The sequence below is a fragment of the Magallana gigas genome, chromosome 3 (assembly GCF_963853765.1).
Source record: "Magallana gigas chromosome 3, xbMagGiga1.1, whole genome shotgun sequence".
Lineage (NCBI taxonomy): Eukaryota > Metazoa > Mollusca > Bivalvia > Ostreida > Ostreidae > Magallana > Magallana gigas.
The window spans coordinates 26,315,258-26,341,781 of record NC_088855.1 but is presented as its reverse complement, the minus strand read 5'-3'; the positions used below and the strand labels follow the sequence as shown (position 1 = coordinate 26,341,781).

The 26,524-nt window shown below is 34.4% G+C and overlaps 2 protein-coding genes across 2 annotated transcripts in view; one reads left to right on the top strand and one right to left on the bottom strand.

Annotated features, from left to right (window-relative positions):
- Positions 1-26,524, bottom strand: part of LOC105324846 (stalled ribosome sensor GCN1) — a 173,096-nt gene that overhangs the window by 133,896 nt on the left and 12,676 nt on the right. Inside the window, exons 3-10 of the mRNA XM_034481722.2 lie at positions 25,655-25,853; positions 16,580-16,688; positions 16,283-16,381; positions 16,016-16,150; positions 2,680-2,748; positions 2,331-2,439; positions 2,123-2,197; positions 1,880-2,008 (exon numbers count right to left, since the gene is read on the bottom strand). Coding sequence (XP_034337613.2) covers positions 1,880-2,008; positions 2,123-2,197; positions 2,331-2,439; positions 2,680-2,748; positions 16,016-16,150; positions 16,283-16,381; positions 16,580-16,688; positions 25,655-25,853 — 924 coding nt within the window. The remainder of the gene's footprint in view (positions 1-1,879; positions 2,009-2,122; positions 2,198-2,330; positions 2,440-2,679; positions 2,749-16,015; positions 16,151-16,282; positions 16,382-16,579; positions 16,689-25,654; positions 25,854-26,524) is intronic.
- Positions 9,817-13,477, top strand: LOC117687141 (piggyBac transposable element-derived protein 4-like). The gene is made up of 5 exons (XM_066079073.1): positions 9,817-9,934; positions 10,158-10,221; positions 10,434-10,588; positions 11,589-11,775; positions 11,943-13,477. Exons 1-5 carry the CDS (start codon positions 9,864-9,866, stop codon positions 12,513-12,515), a joined length of 1,050 nt encoding a protein of 349 aa, XP_065935145.1. The 5' UTR covers positions 9,817-9,863; the 3' UTR covers positions 12,516-13,477.

Sequence of the window (26,524 nt, the reverse complement as noted above, 5' to 3'; positions counted from 1 at the left end):
GACAAGTAATAGCTTAGATACAGGACCTGCAACAAAAACTTTAACCAGGTCCGGACGCAGACGCCGACGCCGAGGGTATAGCATAAGCTCCCCCTGACTTCGTCTCGGTGAGCTAAAAATCCATACTGTTATAGCAAGTTGTTTGAGAACGTTCATAAGCGCGTCCATTACTTTAATCACTTAATTTTTACAGTCTAATCTCTGGTTTTCTAAGATTAGGTCTCGTTCCATCCTTCTCTATATCCTCCATAATTTATATGTTGATTGATATTAAATAAAGCGTGCTATTGTTCTGAATACACAACTGTTGTCTAGGTTACCTCCCCTTGCTTAGATACATATCACTCTTTGCCGCTATTTTTGATACATTATTTTTCAATTTTCAGACGTGTAAGGTGATGCTTTGTATTATTTATATGTTATTCTATCGTTATTAATAAACTAGTCTTAATTCAAAGCAAGGATATTTAGGAACTAGCGATTTTAAATTTGAGGGCAATACACCCCTTGACGACGGGCTGAGACAGAGAAATATCAGCCCCGAGGGCGATACAGCCCTAGCTTCCAGTTGCTGTCTCACCCTGTCCAAAACACAAGTATCAGGGCTGATACACTACTAGGTATATGATATAATAATTAAACAGTGACCCATTATTAAGTTTAAGCATTAACTCGTACCCTTGGTTCGTTACACATAATTAGAGATTTTAAGGGGCCAGCAGCCCGAAATTTGGATCTTATATATCTGAAAATGGAGAGAAATTTTGAAAAGCAATATAAATGATTGAACAAAAGATGCTCAACTGAGTGTGCTTAACAATCTGCAGCCATAATTTTTTTGTTATCCAGTCCCTTAAAAGAGGTATAGGGTCAGCCCCTAAAACGATCTCTTCCAGATATCTTGGGAATGGTACATAATTTGTACATACGTGTTGAACAAAATGTGTTTGAAATGACAAGAGCCTTCTTTTCACATCAAGAAAAAGGGGGCTTGCCCTTCAAATTAGGGGCCGATAGGGTTCTAAAGTCTTTTAATCTTTTAAAGTCTATACATGAAAATTGTTAACTCCTATGTTATGTAATAAGGGATTTTAAGGGGCCAGAAGTTCGAACTTATGATCATTAACGTCTCAAAATAAAAAATAAAAAACAATTTTAAGAAGCAATATTGAACAAAATATGCTAAAAAAATATTGTTAACAACCTGCAATGGGGATCAAGTTTTACATAGGAATATATAGAAAATCTATAAAATCTTCTTCTCAAAAACTATTAGGCCATATAAGTTCAAATTAAAATGAAAGCATCCTCAGGTAGTGTAGATTCAGGTTTGTTCAATCCTTCATCCATCGCTCTTTTAGATCACATCTGCATTTCCCGATAAGTTTCGTTTATGAAGATAAAAGGTAAGGTAATTTCCTCTTCTAAAAATCAGAAGGAAGACCTCCTCGTTGCTTGCAATGAGATCATGTCTAGTTCTCTATATATTTCTATGTAAAAATTTGACCCCCCCCCCCCATTGTGGCTCCTCCCTACCCCGGGCATCATGATCTGAACGAACATGACTCTACACTGAGGATGCTTCCACACGAGTTTCAGCTTTTTTTAAAATACCAACAAATTTTCAATAATTCTTAATTATCTCCCTTTGAAAGAGGGTCCTTCACTTTAACAACCTGGAATCCCCTTCACCCAATAATGCATATAGCCAAGTTTATTTGAAATTGGCCCAGTGGTTCTGGAGAAGAAGTAAAAAATGTAAAAAGTTTACAGACTGACAGACAGTCAGACACCGGACAAATCTTTATCCAAAAAGCACACTTGAGCTTTAAGCTCAGGTAAGCTAAAAAGTCAATATATTTTATATCAAGCTCCTAACCATTTAAAACTCCAAACAGATGAGTAACCAGTTTCTCCACTGCTCCAGAATCACTACACTGTTTGGCAAGGCTGGAGAAAGCAACAGCAGCCTCATGACGAGAAATATCTTCCTTGGAGCAAAGTTGTACTGTAAAAACAATATTTTTGTTTTAATTTACAGGTATTAGTGATATTTACTGTACAGAAAGCATCCAAGGAAAACAATTTCTTACTACTGATCATAGCAGTGAAACTTAATTACTTCCAAGTGGTTTGGCCAAATCCTGAATGTACTGTCCCAAATCAATGGTGACTCCAAGCAAAAGACTTCCTACAGCTAAAATCACATAAGATGACAAACATGTATATAACATACAAACTTAAATCTATAATAGTCTTTTCATAAAAATTAAATGAAAAATTCAAAAAGGAAAGAGACACCATTATTATTATTTAAATTGTACATGTACCTTCTAAAATGATTTCTGGACTCCTTAGCATAGCTTTCTGTAGGGCTGGTAGCACTTTTTCTTTAAACTCTGCGTGATTCAAGTGTCGAAGTAATTCATTGGAGTGTTTCTGTTACCAAAAGAAGAAGTAAGTTGATGTGACTATGCATGTTTCATCGTTCATCACTTAAATATCATAATCTCTGACAGTTCCAAAATCTTCAAGATTTAAAAAACAATGAAATACATGTATGTACATAAACATTTATCATGGATACAGATATTTCTTTGAGTGATCAGGGTTTGAAAAATCAGTTTTATCCATATAGACAACTTTCTCACTTCCTGAAACTTCTTTTTTAGGTCTTACCAACACAGTCACAGGTGGTTTGCTGCGACTCCCTAAAATTTGTTTCACATACATCTCCACAAAAGGATCCTGAAAATATAAACATAAAAGAGGTCTACAATATAAAACCCAATATCTCTATAACTTTACCTATTGTGGGCCCTGACTTGCATTACATGTGTACAGTTATTCATAATTAGGTCTTTCCACCTTTCAGGTGAAAGACCTCTTGTTTTCTTGATGTTTTTAGGTCTTTCCACCTTTCAGATGAAAGACCTATTGATTTCTTTATGTTTCTTCTTCTTCTTTTTTTCTATTTACATTGGGGTCAATTTTTTGTTATAAGGGTTATCCAAACAATTCAAACTTTATGTAATTGCTCATTAAAAGTTATGGTAGCAATTAACCCTGTGTCAAAAAACTCCCAGAACTTACAGAGTTATTGCCCTTTGAGAAGTAAATGCTTGTTATCGCTACTCCTCTGAAACCACAAGAGATAGAGACTTGGAACTTTTACCAATGTCTTTAGTACAATTAAAGGGTTCTTCAATCTATTCATACCGAAAGGATCTGAGGCCCCCTTCTAGTAGTTATTGCCCCTGAAAGTATTTGAATTTCCATAAAATCACTTCCAACTTTTTTATTACTTATCATAGAGACTTCGGACCAGTTGGGATGGAAGCGTCTACCTTCGCCGAACAAAATGACATAAAGGTCAAAGGTCAAAGTCATTTAGAAATCTGTTAATTAATGTGTTTTTAGATCTCTTTTGTTAAGAGTGCTAGAGAAAAACTTTTTCATGGATGTAGTAGGACATCTTAAGACATTTTAAAATGTAGCCCCTTGGCTCACACCTTTAAATAATTACAGAGTTATTGCCCTTATTATACTAAATGCTTGTTATCGCTACTCCTCTGAAACCATAAGAGATAGAGACTTTGAACTTTTACCAATGTCTTTGGTACATTTAGAGGGTTCTTCAATCTATTCATACCAAAAGGATCTGAGGCCCCTGTCTAGCAGTTTTTCCCCCTGAAAGTATTGAAACTTTGATAAAACCACTTCCAAATTTTTTATTATTTATCATAGAGACTTCTGACCACTTCGTTTGGGAGCGTCTGCCTTAGCTGAACAAAATGACATATAGATCAAAGGTCAAATAATTTGGACATCTGTTAATTTATGAATTTCATATCTTTTGAATGACAGAATTATAGTAAGGGTTTCAATAGCTTGCTGGATTGCGCAATAAGGTATTCAATTGGGTCAGCCACACCCCTGCGAATGTGTTCGGAATGTTTTCTTTATCGTTGCTAAGTTTGTAATAAATCCAGAGGTGCTTGAGTGAAAGTTCACGAGATTTCACCGAGATTTGTTCAGTTCCTGTAAAATTTCGAGCGGAAGTATAAGTGGTCGGATAATATTCTCAAAATACGTAAGTACTGGTCGTTTTTTCATATCATATCCTACTTTGATTTATGTTAAAACATGACAATCTTTTAAGATGTATGTCTTATTTCACCATACAGCGGTTATTGATATTAAACGATAATATTCAGAAAAGAGTTATCGTTCGTGTTCAACCAAGTGTAGAGTGGTTGAAAATATAAACATTGGGTTGCTTAATAAATGATCCTTGTGGTGTGCAATTCCATGTTTTTGGAAAAAGTATTGGGTGTCTGTTTTGCATAAAAACTTAGCATATCAAGTCATTTTCAAGGAACATTCTGCATAAAATAGTAGTCTGTTGCACTATTGATACTATAGATCAGGCCAGATCGAAAAAAAAATCCTCAAGGGGGGTCTCTACTAACTTGAAGCATGTTAATTGTTGCAACAGCAGACATAAACTATTTCTTATATTGTCACATTTATTTCTAGAACACATTTTATCCACCAATTGATGAAGATAAAAGTTTAAAATCAATAAACCTCTAGATTTTATATTTGATTACAATTAAGTACCTAGATTCCATGAAATACACTATAAATACGAGGCACGATTTACTGCGAAACTGAAAGGGTCAAATAAAACCACGTGGTCTAAAATTTAAATGACAATAACATTCGCAGGGGTGAGCCAGGTATCACATCAAGTCATGTGGTTACTCAAGTGGAACTTTTTTTTTTACAGTCAACCAATTCATATTGTACAAAGATAGCTAGCCTCTAGAACACGCTCTTCTATTGTTAGGTTTTCTGTTTATATGCTTGTGTAAAGAATATTTACTTGGTTCGGTTTTGTACAGAGTAAAGGCAAAAAAATTCAGAGATATTTACGATAAACAACATGGAATTCTTAAATGACTTGAAATAAAAAAAAAAATCTTTAAAGATCACTGATGGTTTTGTGGTTTTCTCATTTTAAAGTACAATCTATATTATAGGTATGAGAATTTTTGGTATATTTTTTTAGCAATCTAGCAACTTATTAAAATATTAAGGTGGAAAGACCTCTAATTGTTCGAGAACAATTAGTCTACTAGTTTATTTATATTCATCTTCCAAAGTAAGGTGAATTATTATAATGATAAAAAATGAGCCGACAACAATTAAAGGATTTCAATTCAATTCATTTATGTCGCTTAAATTCTTCTGATAAGGCACCTTATTTCTAAACCAACAAATGTATATCTTCACAAATGTCTTATTTCAAATGTTCTAATGAGCTTTTGCATGCTTAAAAATATCATATTGCATTTCATAATCACAATTTTCTCAAAATCGTATAAATTAAGCTTGTTTAGAACTTAGTACTAAGAACAAGATACGGTATTGGCAGTATTTGGTCGTAAAATTTACGATATTTTTAAGGTCTTTGTCTTGGTATTTAATGTTATGTATTGCACTAAGTATGATATAAGCTAAATCCTACAGGTATTTAAATAACGTCATTTTTCACTATGACGTCACTCATGTGCACTAAACATGGAATGCTCGTTCAAATGCCTTACTTTTTACTGTTATTTGAATAGTTTTCGTTAAAACTAGACACTTTCACATGCGACAACCACTTTTATATTTTACATATGGGCTCATCATTTAATTATTTATTCACATGTTAAAAATAGTGTTGGTTGTCACATGTGAACAATAGGAATGTTTTTAAAAAAGAATACGGAAAATGATATCTTATTGATGTCAGTTGCAGGGCTCGAGCTAGGCTTCGCCATTTTCGCCAATGGCGAATTTTTTTCAAATGTGGCGGAAAGAAATTTGAATGTGGCGAAAATCCTTTTTTTTAATAAAATGATATAAAAAGTCAGTGTTCAGTTTTCGTTTAAAATATACACCTGTTTATTCAGTCAGAGTGTGTTTATTTAGTCATCGCACGCGACCGGAAATCTCGCGTCGCTCCAGTGCACACAGAGCTCTGGCCAGATAATAGCCTCAGGTAATATTTGGCTGCAAGACGTCGATAATTATGTAATCGGTTGTATACACCGCTTGTGGTCAATTATTAAAGCATTGAAGGTCTCACTCATTATACTGTTATCGTCTCCATATTAGTGTCAAATCGTAACCAGTGCACCGATCGCTAAATAATTGGTTATATAAAAATGCGTATAATATGTATACATCAATCGTATTCCCAAACATTTGTTTTTGGATAACGTTGAAACTATTTATTAAAATTTTCTATAATTGGGTTGTGTTTGCTTTTCTCTCATGAAATTTCAAAACACTGCAGTCGGTCGTCATTGATATGGACATATCAACACAGATAATTAATTTTCTTTGATGTCCAGTGCGCTACGGTATAAATATGATAATCTTGCTTGACCATGTACCACATTTACTTTTGACACCTGGCTTGTCAATATGGGGAAATGTAAACTTGTAGCTTCTGACCCTTGTCAGTCTAAAATTCAGAAATTGTCAATGTTTGGCTTTTCTTCCAATTCGGGGTCTGAACATTCAACCCCTCCTGCTCAAGCATCTAATTCAGTCAAAATAGTCAAACCATCCACTCCAAAACGTAAATTTAACATCAGTTGGAAATTTAACAGGAACTGGTTGAGATACGATTCCCAGTGATGATATGTGTGATCAAGTGAAATGTGAAGTGAAATGTGTTTGTGCAGTGTTAGTGTAGTGCTGTGTTAATCTTTATAAACATTAGTGTAGTCACTGTAGTGCTTTGTTCTACTGACAGTTTATTTATTATTTATGTAACACATGGATTATGATATGTTATATGTTACATGTTTTAATCTGTTATCTGAATAAAATATATCAAACAATTTATCTTTTTATCATTTAGAAAAAAGTGTTGGTTTATAGTAGATTACTGGATATTAAGGGATAAATATAACATTATTACATATTATTCAGTAATATAAGTGTTGAATTTGAAGTATCAGTTAATGAACATCTTGCGCCGCGTAACGACGCGCAAAAGTGGCGAAAGGGAAATTTGGTCCAGTGGGAGCCCTGGTCAGTTGCACTATAATCCATCATTATCGACATAAATAACGCCATCACCATTGAATAAGAAGCTGATTAGCAGAATGTATTAATTGATAAGTCACTTTTCTGTCTGCATTTAAAGAAGTAAGAAGTAAGAAAGTAAGAAAAAAACACCAGTCACAGCGTTTAAGTCGGTGCCTTTGAACTACTGTTCTCCGTAACGAGTCAAAACAAGAAAAAACACAATGCGACACAGCGCAACGCAATGCAACAGAGGCAGTTACTGTTTCACAGTACAGTATGGCATATATCTGTGAAAATGGATGATTCAAAGATAAAACTTTTTTGTGTTTTTATTTAATTATTTAAAACAAAATTCAATATTTATTCATTTACATTAGAGAAGCCAAAGAAAAGAAACTGAAAACAGCAGCAACAACAACGAATTAAAGACACGCAACGTTTAGACCTATGCGATTGGTCTGAGGGATTTCTTATGAGACAAAGACCGAAAATAATTGCCGACATATTTAACCCTTTAACCCCCATTGACGCATTTGGACGCACTTTGGTAATACATGTATTAAAAGTTTAATTACTCGCTTATTTTATATCGTATGCTAAAGAACTAGATATCAAAAGAAAATACAAATCCTCGGGAAAACAGGAGTAGTTAAAGAAAAATGATTAATAATTTAAAAAATAAATCATAGTTAAAATTTAAAATCATTTTTAGCTCTTCATTTTGAATGCGCATTGTCGGACAAGGGCGGCTTTTACAGCTCGAAAGCACCGATTTAAATAAAAAAAAATCCCCGTAATTAGTAAGTAAACAAGTAATACACCACTTTTTATAATATCCTTGATATTTTTTATACACGTTCCATGTGATTTTTTAGAAGAACAAAATTATAAACAGGGTTCAATAGTAAATTACGTTGTTGTACATATATTTTTTTAGTTTTCATCCACGCCGTGAAGGCTAGTATCGATTGCATTACGTATTTATATTTGTATATAAAACTAAAATGGACCAAGCTAGTAACTGCTTCTTATAATCATATATATTTTGTCAACATTTTTATAAAATACGAAGTCTTTTGCCGAGATCACAACAAGCTGAATTTATCTCCCTTTTCCGTTACTACGCTACAATGTAAACATTGAACAAGCGCGGGATTTCTGAGTTTGACATGGAGAACAGTTCATCGGATGACGATAGCGATACCTTGTCTGAGGGTTCAGATCTCCAGCTATTTAGTGAACATGAATTTTCATCGGACACAGACAGTGACGATGATACACAGCAGACAGAGTCATCAATGGAGCTTGACAGCCAACAAACAGAAGCAACTGATGATGACTTCTGGTCTTACGATCTCCACCCAGTGGACATAGCACCATTTACTGAACAAGTAGGCCCAGATCATACAGTGTACTTTACAGCCTGGCGATGACTTGTTGAAGTATTTTTATCTTATGATAAACGAAGATTTCTTTGAAACCGCGGCTCAGGAGACGAACAGATATGCAGAACAGGAAATGACTCGCAAAGGTTCCCGCGATTCGATTTGGTACCCCACAACTAGCCCAGAAATGAAAGCTTTCTTTGGACTGAATATCATCATGGGAATAAATCAGTTACCTCGCATCGATATGTACTTGTCGGAAAACCCATTTGTTGGTAAGTAAAATATATGATTTGTATTGCATATATTGCAAGAAATTCACTAAAGCTAAGCCGCTTGTACGATATAAAATACACCAAATTATATTGAAAAAAAAATAGAATAACAAAAACCACAAAAACAACCTGCCACACAGAAAGAGTAATTTAAATAATATACCCCCTAAGAATTAATATTTTTGGTTTTCATTCTCCCAGGAAATGAAGGTTTCAAGAAATGCATGACAAGGACAAGGTTTGAAAAATTGCTGCAGTATCTGCACAAAAATGACAACCAGGCTCAAGCACCTGCTGGATCACCGAATTATGACAGGTATCATACATGGTTTTGCTTTGGTTTATACAAAACTAATTTCTTTTTGTGAGGGAACTTGATATATTTTTGTTTGCTATTATTATTTTTTTGTAAAGATTGTAAAGACGCATTTGTAAAAAAAAATTTTAGCAAACAGAAAAGCATGTGCTAAAATATTCACATTGAACAAATACTGGAAACAATTTTTATATGATTCATTTCCTTTGGTAATAAAACTTGGTCCCTCATGTGAGTGATTCTAACCGAAACGTGGATTGCACAGGGAGAAAAGTAAAAAAAAAACCCAGATGAAATGTAAACTGGATCATTTTATCTTCAAGTTGTTTGAAAGTAATATAAATTGTATTTGATTTTGATTTTCATAGCTTACTTCTATTCACATACTATTTTACTTAGAAAATAACATGAACAACCAGATGTAAATGACATGTCCTAAGTCACAATCAGTGGTTCAGTATTAGTAGAGTCTTGGCATGTCAAGTTTTGGATCATGGTTTAGAGTTTTGACTGAAACCGAAATATCAAAACTAGAATACAAAACTACTAACTCAGTGAACAAGTATATTACATGTATACACGGATGCAGAAATTCTGTTTGCCAGGGAAGGGGTGGGTGGGTTCCAAGATCTATTTTTAGTTACGGTACTTTACTATGTGAACTATATAACTTTGAATTTTTCAAAGGGGGTGTGGGCTTGCAGTTGAAATCCTCCACCACCCCCTCCCCAAATACATTTTAGAATACATGTTTTATTACATTTCAGACTTCATAAAATCAGACCACTTATCGACATGACAAGAGGGAATTTCCAGAAGTTTTACAAACCAGGGAAGTGTCAGAGTATAGATGAAGGAATGATAAGGTACATGTCATGGCATTTCATCCTTGCTCTTGTTCTATCCGCTTTCTAAACGCAACTTGTTAGCATAATGCTAGTGAGAGCTGCTTGGGTCCTGGCCTTGATTTCCAGTCAAGCCATATATTTTCATTATATTTATATGTTCATTCTTCCTTTCCTACTACATTACTTTATCCAGTATGCATAGATTTGCCTATATTATGATTCAATTCTCATATTCTTACAGGTACAAGGGACACCATTATGCACAGCAGTACACGCCAGGAAAACCAATAAAGCGCGGTCTAAAGGTATTTCAATATTTATAACTTTTGTAATCTTCATATCTTTTTTTCAAAACCTTGGATTCCCTAAGTGATCATTATTTTTTAAAAAATATTTTAAAAGTTTTATTTTTAAAAAACCCCAGTAAGTTTACTGACACTTTTTATGTGAAATTGAAAAAATATTGAAACGTTAAATATCATAAATGTTATGACATGGAAACTTTATTTTCATGTAGATATGGATGAGATGTGAACAAAGTGGCTACACCAATGATTACAGAGTGTATCTTGGTAAACATGATTCAATGTGTGGCCCATCACTAGGGGAACGAGTCGTCAAACATTTATGCAAGCCACTTAAGTGGAAAGGTCATCATGTGTTCTTCGATAGGTAAATTATTGTCAGAATGTCTGTCTGTTTACATGCAGGTTAAAATGACTTTTTATGAACAAAGGTTATAAGAATTTCAGAGTTTATGCACCATAAATTTGCTGTGACACAGAATAGGTTTTATCAGTTGTGTGTTTTATCTAATTTTTATTTTTGGGGGAGGGGGGTGGCTTCTTTTTCTAGAGATGCATGGAACGCTTGAATGCTACTTCATTTATTTGCAGGAAATGTGACACATTTATGTTCTTGTGAAATAGAAAACTTTTGTATACTTCTACTATATCTCTACTAGTATGTCTCTGCTATATTGACAAATATGTAAACCAATGGCAAAAGTTGTGAATTACAATCATGACCCTATTCATACTACTCAATTTTTAGGGGATTATTTACATATGTTTACATTCTATCCTGTCATAGTTGCTCGAGACTGAAATGGGAATGGGTAAAATATTGTCTCTGATTATTAAATTAAGTTTGATGTCTCATTTTGAAATGACTAAATTTATAAAAGGAACATACAATTACGTGTCTCGTGCATGCAGTCATATTTTTAACGACGTTATAAAAAATCAGAATCAGTCCATCAGTCATATGACTTTTTCTTAATCTTATTTTATTAAAATTTTGAAATTAAGGTGGTATGGGACACTTCCATGTTGTGACGTATTGTTTATCGAAATAAACAATAAAACCAAGTGTAATTATATAAGTAGCTAGTTTCTTTCCCAATATTGTCACCTAACAGCTTAGTGTAGTGAGTTAGAGGGATTGCTACGAATATGAAAGTCATGAGATCGAATCCGGCTGGGGATTTTACAATTTTTACCTCTCAGAAAGAATATTTTTAAAAGCTATTTTTTGGTTGAATATTGTAAAATTTGAAAATTTTAAACCGTTGAAAGTATGTCAATTATAATTTATTTTAATCCACATTAATATTGACAGATGTCCCATACCACCTTTAGTTCATTTTATTGTTGGTTTTCTTTTCCTTCAGATATTTCACTTCTATTCCTCTTCTCCAAACTCTTGAATCCTACGGTGTATATGGTTGCGGGACTATAATGGCAAACAGGAAAGGGTTTCCCTCACAACTGAAGAACCCACACCTTCCTGAGAGAGGAGATGCTGAACAGATGCAACATAATAACCTTGTTGCCACCGTATGGAATGATGCTAAACCTGTACGTAGTTTTTATGTGGTAAAATAGGTGTTGTATTTGTAAAAGTCTAGGCTCAGTGCCTATCTCTTTTACGTAAAAAAAAACAATGGATATTTGTGAGAGTAAACATGTTTTCAAATGATTCAAAAGACAGGGTTATTTAATTTTTCATATAAATTTAATCTCAGGTTCACATTGCATCTACAACATCTGACCCTCTCGGAGATGGCCCAGCTCAAAGAAGGGTTCGGGGTGGTGGTGTTATCATCATTCAGCGCCCGCCTGCAGTTGAGCACTACCAACAGCACTACTATGGTGTAGACAGAACACAGCAATACAGATCCAAGTGTCCAGTTGGCCGTCCATCCAAAAAGTTTTGGAAGTATCTGGTCAACTATATTTTTGAAATTTCTCTGATCAACACATTCCTTCTTTGGTTTGAAACCCCAGGAACAAGAAAACCAACAAATCATTTCTCTATGGTTGACTGCAACTTGTCTATCGCAGAGAAACTTATTGGTGATTTCTCTAGCAGAAAGCGGGCACCTTCATGTGGAAGGGGAGTTGCAGGTATAAGTGTTGCTAACATCAACCGGCACATCAGCACAAAGTTGACAAGACCGCGAGGAAGACGCAAACAGTGCAAGAAGAATGGCAGAAGAAGTGACACTTTTTTTGGTTGTAGCATTTGTAATGTACATCTGTGTAGAGGAGCTTGTTTTCAGGCCTATCACCCTTATCATCACTTGCTTATGGAATAGGTTTATATATCCTGTAATGTCTGTTTATAATTGCATGTTTTGTTCAAATAATATGTGTCTACTTTATTTGGTGGCTCCAAGCACTTATCTAATCCACTCAAATGGTTTGCATTTTTTCAAAGGTGATTTTGTCGTGTACCATGTATTTTTAAAACCTAAATCTAAAAAATAATCTAAATATGTTATTGAAAAGAAATAAACTATTCATCACTGTGTGTTGGTAACTGTTGCCATGACAACCATTTTTAATTTATGTACATGTATTTAATATTTCTATTGTATACTAAAGCTGAATTCTTTATTCATTGATTTTCTTGAAAAATTGATAAAGCTTCTTGGTTTCTTTCCATATGAAGTTTGTTGTATTCATAATGAAATAATTTTATTGATAAGCTTGTGGTCTTGTTGCTATGGTAACTATTGTTTCTGCGTTTTCAAGGATGTATTATTAGAAAAAAAATATATCGTCGGTAACATTATAAACCACATTGTAGACTGTTTTGGCCTTTTTTGGGTCACTAAAGACACACTTTGAAACTTTATTACAATTGTTTGTTGTTACTTTTTTTTTGATCAGAAAATGCCAAATGTTGCGCAAAGCAACATCAAAAAAGTTGTTTCAATTTGTTTTGATTAGAACTCCAGCTGTTCAATAATACTTTACAATGTATTTTTATGTAGAATATTCTGTATATTACTTTATCGTTCAATATGGTATCAAAATATTCCACTATTCAATGAAAAATTTATGAAAAAATATTATTTTATGATTTAAGCCCAAAACGTTGCCATGGCAACCGCATATTTGACTTTTTTTAATCAAATTTAAAATCTGCAAAAAAATGTGTTTCATTCCATATAAGGTTGTTTGAGTAAAAAAATAACCAGTATTAAGTTAAATTCAATTTGTTATTATATAACTTGATTTTGGTAAATTGTGAAAAGTTCTGGGGGTTAAAGGGTTAAAGGCTTGATCAAACTACGTATAGTTTCTTTTTTAAAATTATGTTTAAGTCAATTTGTAACTGTAATATGTGATCGTATACGTAGTAGTTTGATCAAATAAAATAAGGACTACGACGTTATAAAAAAACGCAGTTATAACTCAACGTCAGACTGGGATGTGCGGCCTGTATAGGCAATGTATATATAATGATAAATCCTATGTAAGATGGTTCATTCCTCTGATTTTTATGCATATACATTATTATAGTCTATATTAAAATATCATAATACTTTCCTAAATATTTCGTTGTTATTAAGAATTTAAAAAAAAATCCTCATGATTCCACAAACTTTTGGACAACCTTCGTATGCATGACGTTGCGTTTAAATGATCGGAAAACTAGTGACGTCTTGCTAAAAACAGCGTGAACTAGAAAACTAACCAGTCAGGAAGGGCCTCGGTATGACAATTAATATAGAGAAGTGATCCGACACGACAGGTGCATGCTCCTGACTCCGGAAATTGCTAATCAAACATTGACCACGTGCAGAGTCAACAGGTGGCTAGTTACGTAATGGCGAATACACTGGTTTGATACAAGGAATATTGGTCAATGTGGATAAATATTTTACTACATGGAAAAAAATTAAGAATAAGGTATTTCTGACAAATCAAGTTTAGTTTACACTCATACAACTTGCATAAAACACAATACATGTATTAGCAGTCGTACTCCCAAATCACAGCCTGAAAAAATGGGGTAAAATTTGCTTCAATGTAAAACACGCACCCCCCATTTTTGATCAAATTTTGGCTGACAAAAGTGTGTGTTTATATACATGAGACTTTATGGTATTTCTGGATGCACCTAATCTTAAACACATACATGTATGCATGATATTTAGCCACACGTCAACCTCCAGTGATGAAATATAGGTAGATTTTGAACTAAAAAGCGGTAGCATCGCGCGTGGTCTTTTTCGCGTATATTTCACAGCATAGATTTAGATGTACTACAAATGTAGTAAGGGTTTCTGATTAGTAATTAACGATATCAACTAAAATATAAGACTTTGAAATTTAGTAATATCAACACATGCAATAAAAATGTTTGCATGCATTTACCATCATACTAATTACGGTATTAAAGCTATTTATTTTTAGAGGAAAAAATATTTGAGTGTTAGACTTTAACAATTGTCTTTGTTCAGAAAAAATAGGTCAAGTTGCCAAAATTCAACGTATAAGAGAATTAAGAACTTGTAGGAAATTGTATATTCTTTTTCAATATCAAAATGATGTTTACATGCTTATCACAAATCATGCAGCATTGCAATAAACTGCAAGTCAAGTTTACTGTTATAGCCAAGTTAAAAGATATATTCATTCATCATTAAAGCCACGTGTGGAACTGCAAAGCTTCTTTTATCTTGGCAAGGACAACATCGACATGTCTTGTAACTAATGTTATCACGGGAAGTGGCTTCTTTCATCGTTCAATGTAAAACACGTTTGAAAACTTATCGTTCAACTGGCTTAAAAAAGAGTTTGTGTGCCTCCGATTCAAAGTCAGGCGTTAATTTCAAACCTGGCGAGATTTTTTGACCACAATGGCTTCCAAAATAGCTATCTATCAAAACAAGGCACCTATTTTGAAGAAAAGCGGTAGATTTTTTTATAAAAGCAGTAGGCGGGAGACAGAGCTAAAAAGTGGTAGACTTTCGTGTAAATCGGTAGAGTTAACATGTATGATTTAGCGATGTACCCTACTTGATTTAGCGGAGGCTGCTTTCTGCCAAAAATGCTAAAAAGAATACACAGCCAAATGTAATACATTTACATTATCACATATTTATCCCAATATATGGTGGATATCACTCATGGGATAAATTTTTGATATTCCACTGTGTGTTCTTACGCCACGTGACGTCATAGTTAATCATTACGTAGGTTTAGACGGTTGATTGACGTAGAATGAAAAAGTAAATAATTAATTCAGTTGAGGGGTGTTGAGATATAAATTTGAAACATTTAATGTTGTTTCAGTTATTTGTCATGAATTCATAAAAAAATGTTCGAAAATGAATGTCTGTTTGTTAAACTTCAAGGAACTTTTTCTCCATGCGTAACGTTGTTGACGTGTTGTAAATAATGTGTTGTGCGGCTCACAATCACAATTTTTACAGAAAAAGTAGGGATTAGCAAAATACTTGGTAAAACATGTGATAAAAAGAATCTCTCATGATTTGCGATGGTATATGATTTTTATCCAACGAGTTGTGTGTTTTCTATCCCCTCGCCAAGGCTCGGGGATAGAAAACACACAACTCGTTGGATAAAAATCATATACCATCGCAAATCATGAGAGATCCTATATGTATACCACATCAGTCAAAATTTTGGGGATCGGAAAATCAGGTCAACTGATCATCTCACCCTAAATTTCTATCAAGTAATTTTTTTCACAGCAAAAAAATAAGCAAAAAACTTTTGCATTTGGGTCATCATTAGGCTATTGAAATTTAACATACTATGACTTTTCAGATAACTGTACTTTTAATTTTGTGAGTAAATCTTGATCTTTGCTCTTGCTTAGATATTTCAGTAACATGGCCACAGCACTCAAGTTGTACATTGATGGCTCAATATCTTGAAGAAGTTGGGCATACTCTGCTGTGACCTCTTTCTTCTGAAAACATGAATAAAAACAAGCATGAAATTTTTCTCTGACATCATTAAAATACAAATACATGTACCAGTATTTCTCTTTTATTCATTTTTAATCTGTGTTTCATTATCAAAAGTTAATGTAATAATTTACCACTGAGAATATGCTGGACATCTTTCTGAATGTTGAATCTGAGATGGATTTACATTTAGCAGCCAATGCTCCATATATAAGCCCACACTGGACATTCACCTAAAAAAGTTAATGCTTTAAATGCCACTAATTTCCAAAATATACATGTACATGTATATCAAAATAAGTACTTGGCTACTAATATTATATTAAATCAGCACTTCCAGACTGGAGATTTCCAATTTTTTTTTCAGATCAAGAGATTAACATGTATCATTTTTTCCATGATGTGATATTAATTAATAAACTTTTACAAACCAAGTTTTTCAGGTCATTTTTATCACTTTTGAAGTTGGCTGTCCAGACTTCTTTAAATACAATACATGTCCAGGTAAGGGCAAACAATGCATCCCCAGACGAACCATGACTGCAAAATATAAAACATTTACATGTATGAGGGTTGTTCAAAAACTTTGTGGATACATGCTATCATCTTATTTATCATAATATCAAAAGTGGCATGTGCAGATGATAACATTTGAACATTTAAAAAATGTAGGGCAAAATATTTTCCAAATATTTAAGACAAAAAAAATATGCATATACAAGCTGAACAACCAATCTATAAGGAACTATATATGATATTAGTCAATTTTGAAAATGATTCAGGTACATTAATTTGTTGTGTTATTTTATAAAAGAGTTGACATAAAATATGTTTTTCACCTATTTACTTGATTTATATGCACTCACTTGCAGTATATGACGTCAGAAGTGACGCTATTTTTATAATTCGATCAAAATCAGTCAAAAATTAACATTTTTCGTATCTTTTTTCGAATGGGAAATATAGAGCGACTCTTTGAACAAGAACGAACTTTTTGTCACTTAAAGGTATTGGAGAGACACATCTTTGGTGAAAATATTTTGTTTGTTCAAGCAGTCGCTCAATGTTTCCTTAAGGTATTTCACTCCTCATGTTTTGATTTCATTGCGCAGATGATCATTATATTTAAAATGAATATGATTTTATTTATTTAATCATCACAGATAGATTATTATTTCATAATTACACAACATTCATGAAGAAAATCCATTTGAATTCAAGAAACAAACAAGTTTTTTGGGGAACTATTTTTTCGTGCGGAAGGTTTTTTAGACGAAAATGACAGAAACAAGCAATTTTATGAATTTTCAATATACTTTTCTTTTTATTATACTTTATTCATTATTCACATTTTTAACTTTTGATAGGTTTGTAACATATTTTATAGGTTCTGTGTGACGTGTACAAAATCAAATCTTGAGAATGTGATAGCCGTTTAGCATAAAATCATGCATATATATAGAACGTCTGAATTTTTTTAAGCCAAATTTTGCGAGAATTTTACCTTTGAAGCCCTATATCTAAAATTTGACATCACTGACCCCCATGTTATATTATGTCAAAATGATACTGAATACATATTTAGGCAAACTGGATTAATCTTATAAAATTCTTGATATTCAAAATGTAACCATTATAGAAATTGTCTATTGTAAGTGCAAAAAGGTCACACAAAAATTTATGCAGCTTTGTACAAATTTTTTTCGTAATCCCTCTATTCAGTGTTACCATTGTGCATAATTTAAATCAATATTTGAAGAAATAAGTTTGCTTAATCAAAAATACTGACAACAAATCCTTATCAGGATGAAATTGCATTTTAGGTGCAAAAAGGTCAAATTAAATGGGCCATAACTCAGAGGGATGGATACTGATCCCCCATTATCTTTGTATTATTTAAGTTTGTTTTGTCTACAGATTTCAATGATATACTTCTCAAGAAAATCTTGATACAACAACATTGAGGAGTGGGATACCTTAAAGAACAAGAGGCCCAATGGGCCACATCGCTCACCTGAGCAGCACCGGCCTTATATGGGCGTTCAAAGGATATTGTGCCATATGGCCCCTCTTTCGATTATCCGAATTTTACACTCATTTTTGCATATACTTAATTTTTGACATTTATGGAATACCATTTTTACGGAAAATAAGATTATATATATGCAATATAAATAACTAAATTTCAAGTTGGTGTTCACAGTTAACGTCCAGTTCTCTTTATTTTAGCCCCCCCCCCCCCCCCCCAAATCACTATAAAAAACAATTAAAATACATGAGAGCATAAATATACATTTTCTCTCTCCACTACTTACTTGTTATTGTATTTTATTTTTAAAAATCCTGTATGTGAAAGAAGAAAAGTGTACCTCAATGCACCAGAATGAATTTGCTCAATTCCTCAAATTAAAAACATTGAAAATTTCTATTGGTCTTCTCCATTAAAAAAGATTGTCGTTTACCAGGAATTCATTTCGTATGACATTTCATATCCTTACTCACTTGACTGATCAATGAATAAACTTAACTGAAAATTGTTGTTACATATGTTAAAGAGCTATAATTCAAATCAATGTATTGGCAGGCATGTCGCTCTATTGTACTAAGGCCCACCCATTATTTTCATCTTTATCAAAAAAAAAAGAAGAAATTCTACAAAGATGATTTTTCTTTGCAATAATTTTTTTAGAACAACGCTCATGCTTTAATCCTCATTATAATAATGTGTAAGGACTATGGAAACTGTTTAAAAGATTTGTGCTCTAAAAACTATCAAAAACTATCAAAAAGTTGTGTACATTTTATGCAATTCATCGTTTATGAAGGGACACCAGAACGTAGTTACAGCATATCATTTTTTCAGCAATACATTTCTATTGATCAACCAAAATTTCAGCGTCAGTCAAAGAATTATAAGCAAGATACATAGCTTGGTTTGAGTCATGTTTTTGTCATGAGTTTATTACATTCAACTTAAGATTTTTAAACTTGGTATTTCCTATTCAGCATAGCTGAATTTAAAATATAAACGAACTCAGCAGGCCTCTCACACCCACTTTTGGTACTGGGGCCGGGGCCAATGGATTGGAAAAAATGCGACGTTTTGATAAAAATTGAGAATTTTTTTCTTACTTTATACGTAAAGTCCCCTGAACAAAAAACCAGGGTACCGGTATACAGATATGATTCTTTTTTAAAATCAATATTTCTTTTTAATTATTTTTAAAACTGGGAACATGCGAGTATAACAATGAGAAGGAAAAAATTTTATTCATAGAGTGTGAAACAAATTTCTTAATGAAGGTGTAAATTCCCAAAAGCTTTTTGTGTAATTACTATATATGTCAAATGGCAAAGAAAAAGATGAAACAGTTTATCAGAATTTCAAACAAGAGGCCCATGGGCCACATCGCTCACCTGAGGAACAATGGGTATGATAATATCAGCTTAATGAAGTCATAATACAAACAATCTGGACAATGTACAATAATACATGTAGATCCTGTAAAAATAAAATCCATTTCCCCCCCTGGATATTCTTATGTTTATAATCATTAGTCCCTTTTCTAACAGGATGATTTTATAGTCATATCACATGTTGAGTATTGCAGTCCTCAAAAATTGTTTATATATGGGATATTAAGCTACATCAAACTCTGAACCTTATTGTCCTGGAGCCAAAGTCTTAACAATTATAAAGAATCATCTGGCTGATTAGTTTCTGAGAAGAAAATTTTAAAAGATTTACTCTATATATTCCTTTGTAAAACTTTAACCCCCCCCCCCCCCCCAATGTGGCCTCACCCTACCCCAAGGGATCATGTTTTCACAACTTTGAATCTACACTACCTGAGGATACTTCAACACAAGTTTCAGCTTTCCTGGCTGTTTAGTTTCTGAGAAGAAGATTTTTAAAGATTTACTCTATATATTCCTATGTACAACTTCGACCCCCCATTGTGCCTCACCCTACCCCCAGGGATCATGAATTTCACAACTTTGAATCTACACTGCCTGAGGATGCTTCCACACGAGTTTCAGCTTTCCTGGCTGATTAGTTTCTGAGAAGAAGAATTTTTAAGATTTACTCTATATATTCCTATGTAAAACTTCGACCCTCCATTGTGCCCCACCCTACCCCCAGGGATCATGATTTTCACAACTTTGAATCTGCACTACCTGAGGATGCTTCCACATAAGTTTCAGCTTTCCTGGCTGATTAGTTTCTGAGAAGAAGAATTTTTAAGATTTACTCTATATTTTCCTCTGTAAAACTTCGACCCTCCATTGTGCCCCACCCTACCCCCAGGGATCATGATTTTCACAACTTTGAATCTGCACTACCTGAGGATGCTTCCACATAAGTTTCAGCTTTCCTGGCTGATTAGTTTCTGAGAAGAAGATTTTTAAAGATTTACTCTATATATTCCTATGTACAACTTCGACCCCCCATTGTGCCTCACCCTACCCCCAGGGATCATGAATTTCACAACTTTGAATCTACACTGCCTGAGGATGCTTCCACACGAGTTTCAGCTTTCCTGGCTGATTAGTTTCTGAGAAGAAGAATTTTTAAGATTTACTCTATATATTCCTATGTAAAACTTCGACCCTCCATTGTGCCCCACCCTACCCCCAGGGATCATGATTTTCACAACTTTGAATCTGCACTACCTGAGGATGCTTCCACATAAGTTTCAGCTTTCCTGGCTGATTAGTTTCTGAGAAGAAGAATTTTTAAGATTTACTCTATATTTTCCTCTGTAAAACTTCGACCCTCCATTGTGCCCCACCCTACCCCCAGGGATCATGATTTTCACAACTTTGAATCTGCACTACCTGAGGATGCTTCCACATAAGTTTCAGCTTTCCTGGCTGATTAGTTTCTGAGAAGAAGATTTTTAAAGATTTACTCTATATATTCCTATGTAAAACTTCGACCACCCCATTGTGGCCCCACCCCACCCCTGGGGGTCATGATTTTCACAACTTTGAATCTACACTACCTGAGGATGCTTCCACACAAGTTTCAGCTTTCCTGGCTGATTAGTTTCTGAGAAGAAGATTTTCAAAGATTTACTCTATATTTCTATGTAAAACTTTAACACCCCCCCCCCTCCCAATGTGGCCTCACCCTACCCCCAGGGATCATGATTTTCACAACTTTGAATCTACACTGCGTGAGGATGCTTCCACACAAGTTTCAGCTTTCCTGGCTGATTAGTTTCTGAGAACAAGAATTTTTAAGATTTACTCTATATATTCCTCTGTAAAACTTCGACCCTCCATTGTGCCCCACCCTACCCCCTGGGATCATGATTTTCACAACTTTGAATCTGCACTACCTGAGGATGCTTCCACATAAGTTTCAGCTTTCCTGGCTGATTAGTTTCTGAGAAGAAGATTTTTAAAGATTTACTCTATATATTCCTATGTAAAACTTCGACCACCCCATTGTGGCCCCACCCTACCCCCGGGGGTCATGATTTTCACAACTTTGAATCTAAACTACCTGAGGATACTTCTACACAAGTTTCAGCTTTCCTGGCTGATTAGTTTTTGAGAAGAGGATTTTTAAAGATTTTCTCTATATATTCCTTTGTAAAACTTTAACTCCCCCCCCCCCAATGTGGCCTCACCCTACCCCTGGGGGTCATGATTTTCACAACTTTGAATCTACACTACCTGAGGATGCTTCCACACAAGTTTCAGCTTTCCTGGCTGTTTAGTTTCTGAGAAGAAGATTTTTAAAGATTTGCTCTATATATTCCTATGTACAACTTCGACCCCCCATTGTGCCCCACCCTACCCCAGGGATCATGAATTTCAGAACTTTGAATCTACACTTCCTGAGGATGCTTCCACACAAGTTTCAGCTTTCCTGACTGATTAGTTTCTGAGAAGAAGATTTTCAAAGATTTACTCTATATATTCCTATGTAAAACTTCGACCCCCCCATTGTGGCCCCACCCTACCCCTGGGGGTCATGATTTTCACAACTTTGAATCTACACTACCTGAGGATGCTTCCACACAAGTTTCAGCTTTCCTGGCTGATTAGTTTCTGAGAAGAAGATTTTTAAAGATTTACTCCATATATTCCTATGTAAAACTTCGACCCCCCATTGTGGCCCCACCCTACATCCAGGGGTCATGAATTTCACAACTTTGAATCTATACTACCTGAGGATGCTTCCACACAAGTTTCAGCTTTCCTTGCTGGTTAGTTTCTGAGAAGAAGATTTTTAAAGATTTACTCTATATATTCCTATGTAAAACTTCAACCCCCTATTGTGGCCCCACCCTACCCCCGGAGGTCATGAATTTCACAACTTTGAATCTACCCTACCTGAGGATGCTTCCACACAAGTTTCAGCTTTCCTGACTGATTAGTTTCTGAGAAGAAGATTTTCAAAGATTTACTCTATATATTCCTATGTAAAACTTCGACCCCCCCATTGTGGCCCCACCCTACCCCTGGGGGTCATGATTTTCACAACTTTGAATCTACACTACCTGAGGATGCTTCCACACAAGTTTCAGCTTTCCTGGCTGATTAGTTTCTGGGAAGAAGATTTTTAAAGATTTACTCCATATATTCCTATGTAAAACTTCGACCCCCCATTGTGGCCCCACCCTACATCCAGGGGTCATGAATTTCACAACTTTGAATCTATACTACCTGAGGATGCTTCCACACAAGTTTCAGCTTTCCTTGCTGGTTAGTTTCTGAGAAGAAGATTTTTAAAGATTTACTCTATATATTCCTATGTAAAACTTCAACCCCCTATTGTGGCCCCACCCTACCCCCGGAGGTCATGAATTTCACAACTTTGAATCTACCCTACCTGAGGATGCTTCCACACAAGTTTCAGCTTTGCTGAATGATTAGTTTCTGAGAAGATTTTTAAAGATTTGCTCTATATATTCTTATGTAAAACTTCGACCCCCCATTGTGGCCCCACCCTACCCTCGGGGGTCATGATTTTCACAACTTTGAATCTACACTACCTGAGGATGCTTCCACACAAGTTTCAGCTTTCCTGGTCTTATGGTTCGTGCGAAGAAGATTTTTGAATCAAAAATTTTCATAAATTCCTAATTATCGCCCTTTTCAAAAAGGTGTGGTCCTTAATTTTCACAACTTTGAATCCCCTTAGGCTAAGGATGCTTTGTGACAAGTTTGGTTGAAATTGGTCCAGTGGTTCTTGAGAAGATGTTGAGAATGTGAAAAGTTTACAGACAGACAGACTGACGACAGACAAAATTTGATCAGAATAGCTCACTTGAGCTTTCAGCTCTGGTGAGCTAAAAAGGTGCACAGATTCCATTTAAGTTGTTTAACCCAAGTGTGCTCCCTTTTAAAATAGGTTATATGTTTTCATAGATAAACTAAAACAAGGTGGCTAGTATACTACTTATTACTTTACTATTAACAAGTCTACTTTTTTTTTTTTAATTTAAAAACTGTTTTTGTTTTGAATGATAAAAACTTGCATAACTTTTTTGATCATACAACTTCTAAATTACATTATATTTAATGATAAATTACTAAATATGAAAAAGCCAAGGAAGATAACTCTATTATGAAGAAGCAAGAGAAGAACTCCAATAACTGTTATAATCCTCTTCCCTGAACTCTTTTCCAATGCTTTCACAATATCTTAACGATAACTTTGATGGACAGCTTCATTATTTTTCTTTTCTAAACATATGAATTAACTCAAATCTTTCATTGAAATTCCTGGGCAGAATAAAATATTGAGACAAATACATACCCCCCCCCCCCCCCCTTCCCAGCCATAACCCTTGTCTTACATGCAGGCGATATGAAATATTATTAAAGATGACAGGACAATTCTTTTTCTAAATAAGCAGTAAGTTTTTATTCTGCGTCTGTAGAGAAGAAGATTTTTAAACATTATTGCTAGCGCTCTCGAGCGCTAGCAACTACGTTAGTCTTTTTCACTGGAATACGCATGCTCGACTCCATAGTAGGGGATTCTGGGAATACTGCACTACGATAGATAAACTGTACCATTTGAATTTCGTTTTAACGTCTTCACATGAAGTTTTGTGTTTTATTGTAAATGTCAAAAAGTAACAGTAGCTCAGGTCTTATAATGCAAAGTTATTTTCAATATTATGATAAAAAGCTATCTTTATCTTTAATTCCTTCAAGCTCGAAAAACAACTTCAGATATGTTTTCCGAGCTTGTCGGAAAGTCCCGAGAAGATACGATTGCTTCAAAAAGGAACCAATGGTTCTTGAAAATTTTCACCTCGAAATAGAAATTACAGTATATACATAATGATTAAGGCACAGTCAATGAGCTATGCCATTGCCAATGTAAAGCCCACTCTAGATTAACAATTTTAAATATTGAGACCCCACTCCAGCACAATTCCAGTACGCCACTTTGCCTTCTTATTGTTAATCAATCGATTCAGAAATTTAAACCAATGATTTAGAAATCTGCTTCTGTGTTTGTGATGGCTACACCGCTAGCTCACCAATCTTTTTAAAAGATAAGCTTGTATGCATTAACATTATATGGCCAAATTGCCCCCCCCCCACCCCTACAACCTTTACCCCCAATCCAGGGGCCATGAATTTCACAATTTATGCAAAGGAGTTTGTGGACATCATAACAATGCATTAAGTTTTTCCCCACAGGTGTGGGAGTAAAGAAGAAGATTTTCTAAGATTTACTACATTTTCACTATATGGCTAAATTGGCCCCACCCTAGGGCCTCTAGCCCTGTCTCAGGGGTCATGAATTTCACAGTTTAGGAAGAGGAGTCCGTTGACATCATAACCATGCACTCAGTTTTATTCAAATACATATGGGAGAAGAGAAGAAGATTTTCTAAGATTTAATATATTTTCACTATATGGCTAAATAGGCCCCACCCCAGAGCCTGAACCCCTGATCCAGGGGCCATGAATTTCACAATTTAGGTAGAGGAGTCAGTGGACATCATAACAATGCACTCAGTTTTATTCAACTATATATGGGAGAAGAGAAGAAGATTTTCTAAGATTTAATACATTTTCCCTTTATGGCCAAAGTGGCCCCACCCTAGAGCCTGAACCCCTGAGCCAGGGGCCATGAATTTCACAATTTTGGTAAAGGGCTTCATAGAGATTATAAACATGAATTCAATTTTTTCCTCACGTGTTGGGGTAGAGAAGATTTTTGAAAATTTGGCTTTTTTTGCATATTTGGCCCCACCAATTGCACTCCAGGGGTGGTAGAGCCATGAATTTCCAAATTTAGATTCTTCTTACCATAGAGATGCTTCATACCAAAAATGGTGACAATTGGCCATGTAGTTTTTAAGAAGAAGTTAAAAATGTAAAATTGTTAACGCACGGAGCACTACGACAAATGAAGACCAATTGCATTAGGTCACCTGATTAACCCAGGTGACCTAAAAAATTCAATTAACTCTTTTTTTAAAAATCTTTGAAACAAAAATTTTGCAGAAAAAAAATATTGTTACCTTGCATGAACTTGTTTCTTCTGAGCCTCTGTTTCAGATTTTAGGGAGGATGTAACATTCTTCAGAGTAGCAGCAGGATACGATTTTGCTAGCTCCTTTACAAGGTTTCTAACAGCTTGTCTTGATCTGTTATCTTGATACCGTCCAATAGTTAGGGAAAGAAATTTTAACACACCTTTCACAGCATTTTCCGAGAAATCTACAGAAATTAAAATGATTTTGAATTAATTTCTTTCCATATTATTAGAACCACTTTAGACTGTCTGTGGGACGTTACTATCTAGTTTGCTCATCAAAACATGCTGTCACATATTGACCTGCTTTCTTCATTGTCTTGAGAATTAAACAGATCTTCTACATAACGTACCGTAGTAAGTGAGTCAAAGGGTTGGACTAATACCCCGAATACACGGATGTACAGAGACTGATTTAATCAATATTGACATTAAAATACAATACAGAAATATTTATCCAGAAAAGGATAAATACATTCATACACATGTAGATTTAATTTTGCAAATAATAATAGTTTTTATTTATAATTTAAAAAAAAAAAAAAAATTTCTTTGCCTGTTGTTTTCTATACATTACATGCATCAATAATACAAAGACCTTTGGAAATTTGAAGTCATCATTAACATACCATACACTGTACAGACTGTGGACAAACGTATCGGAACGATTTACGATGTCGCACGGTTTACAGAATATACTCCCATTTGATTCGATACCGAAAATGGTCGTATTATATAAAATCCAAAAAAATAAATTACATCCGTTTTAAAGAGGAGACAATTTTGCACCTAAAGCTTATTTGTAAAAATGTACCTTAAGAGCATTGGCAACTATTTATACTTATTTTTGAGGTAT

Excerpts from the sequence above, each read along its gene's own strand:
- LOC117687141 (XM_066079073.1), top strand. The coding sequence starts at position 9,864 with ATGACAAGAGGGAATTTCCAGAAGTTTTACAAACCAGGGAAGTGTCAG. Across the intron at positions 10,589-11,588 it reads CATCATGTGTTCTTCGATAG|ATATTTCACTTCTATTCCTC; the intron begins GTAAATTATTGT and ends CTTTTCCTTCAG. Across the intron at positions 11,776-11,942 it reads TATGGAATGATGCTAAACCT|GTTCACATTGCATCTACAAC; the intron begins GTACGTAGTTTT and ends ATTTAATCTCAG.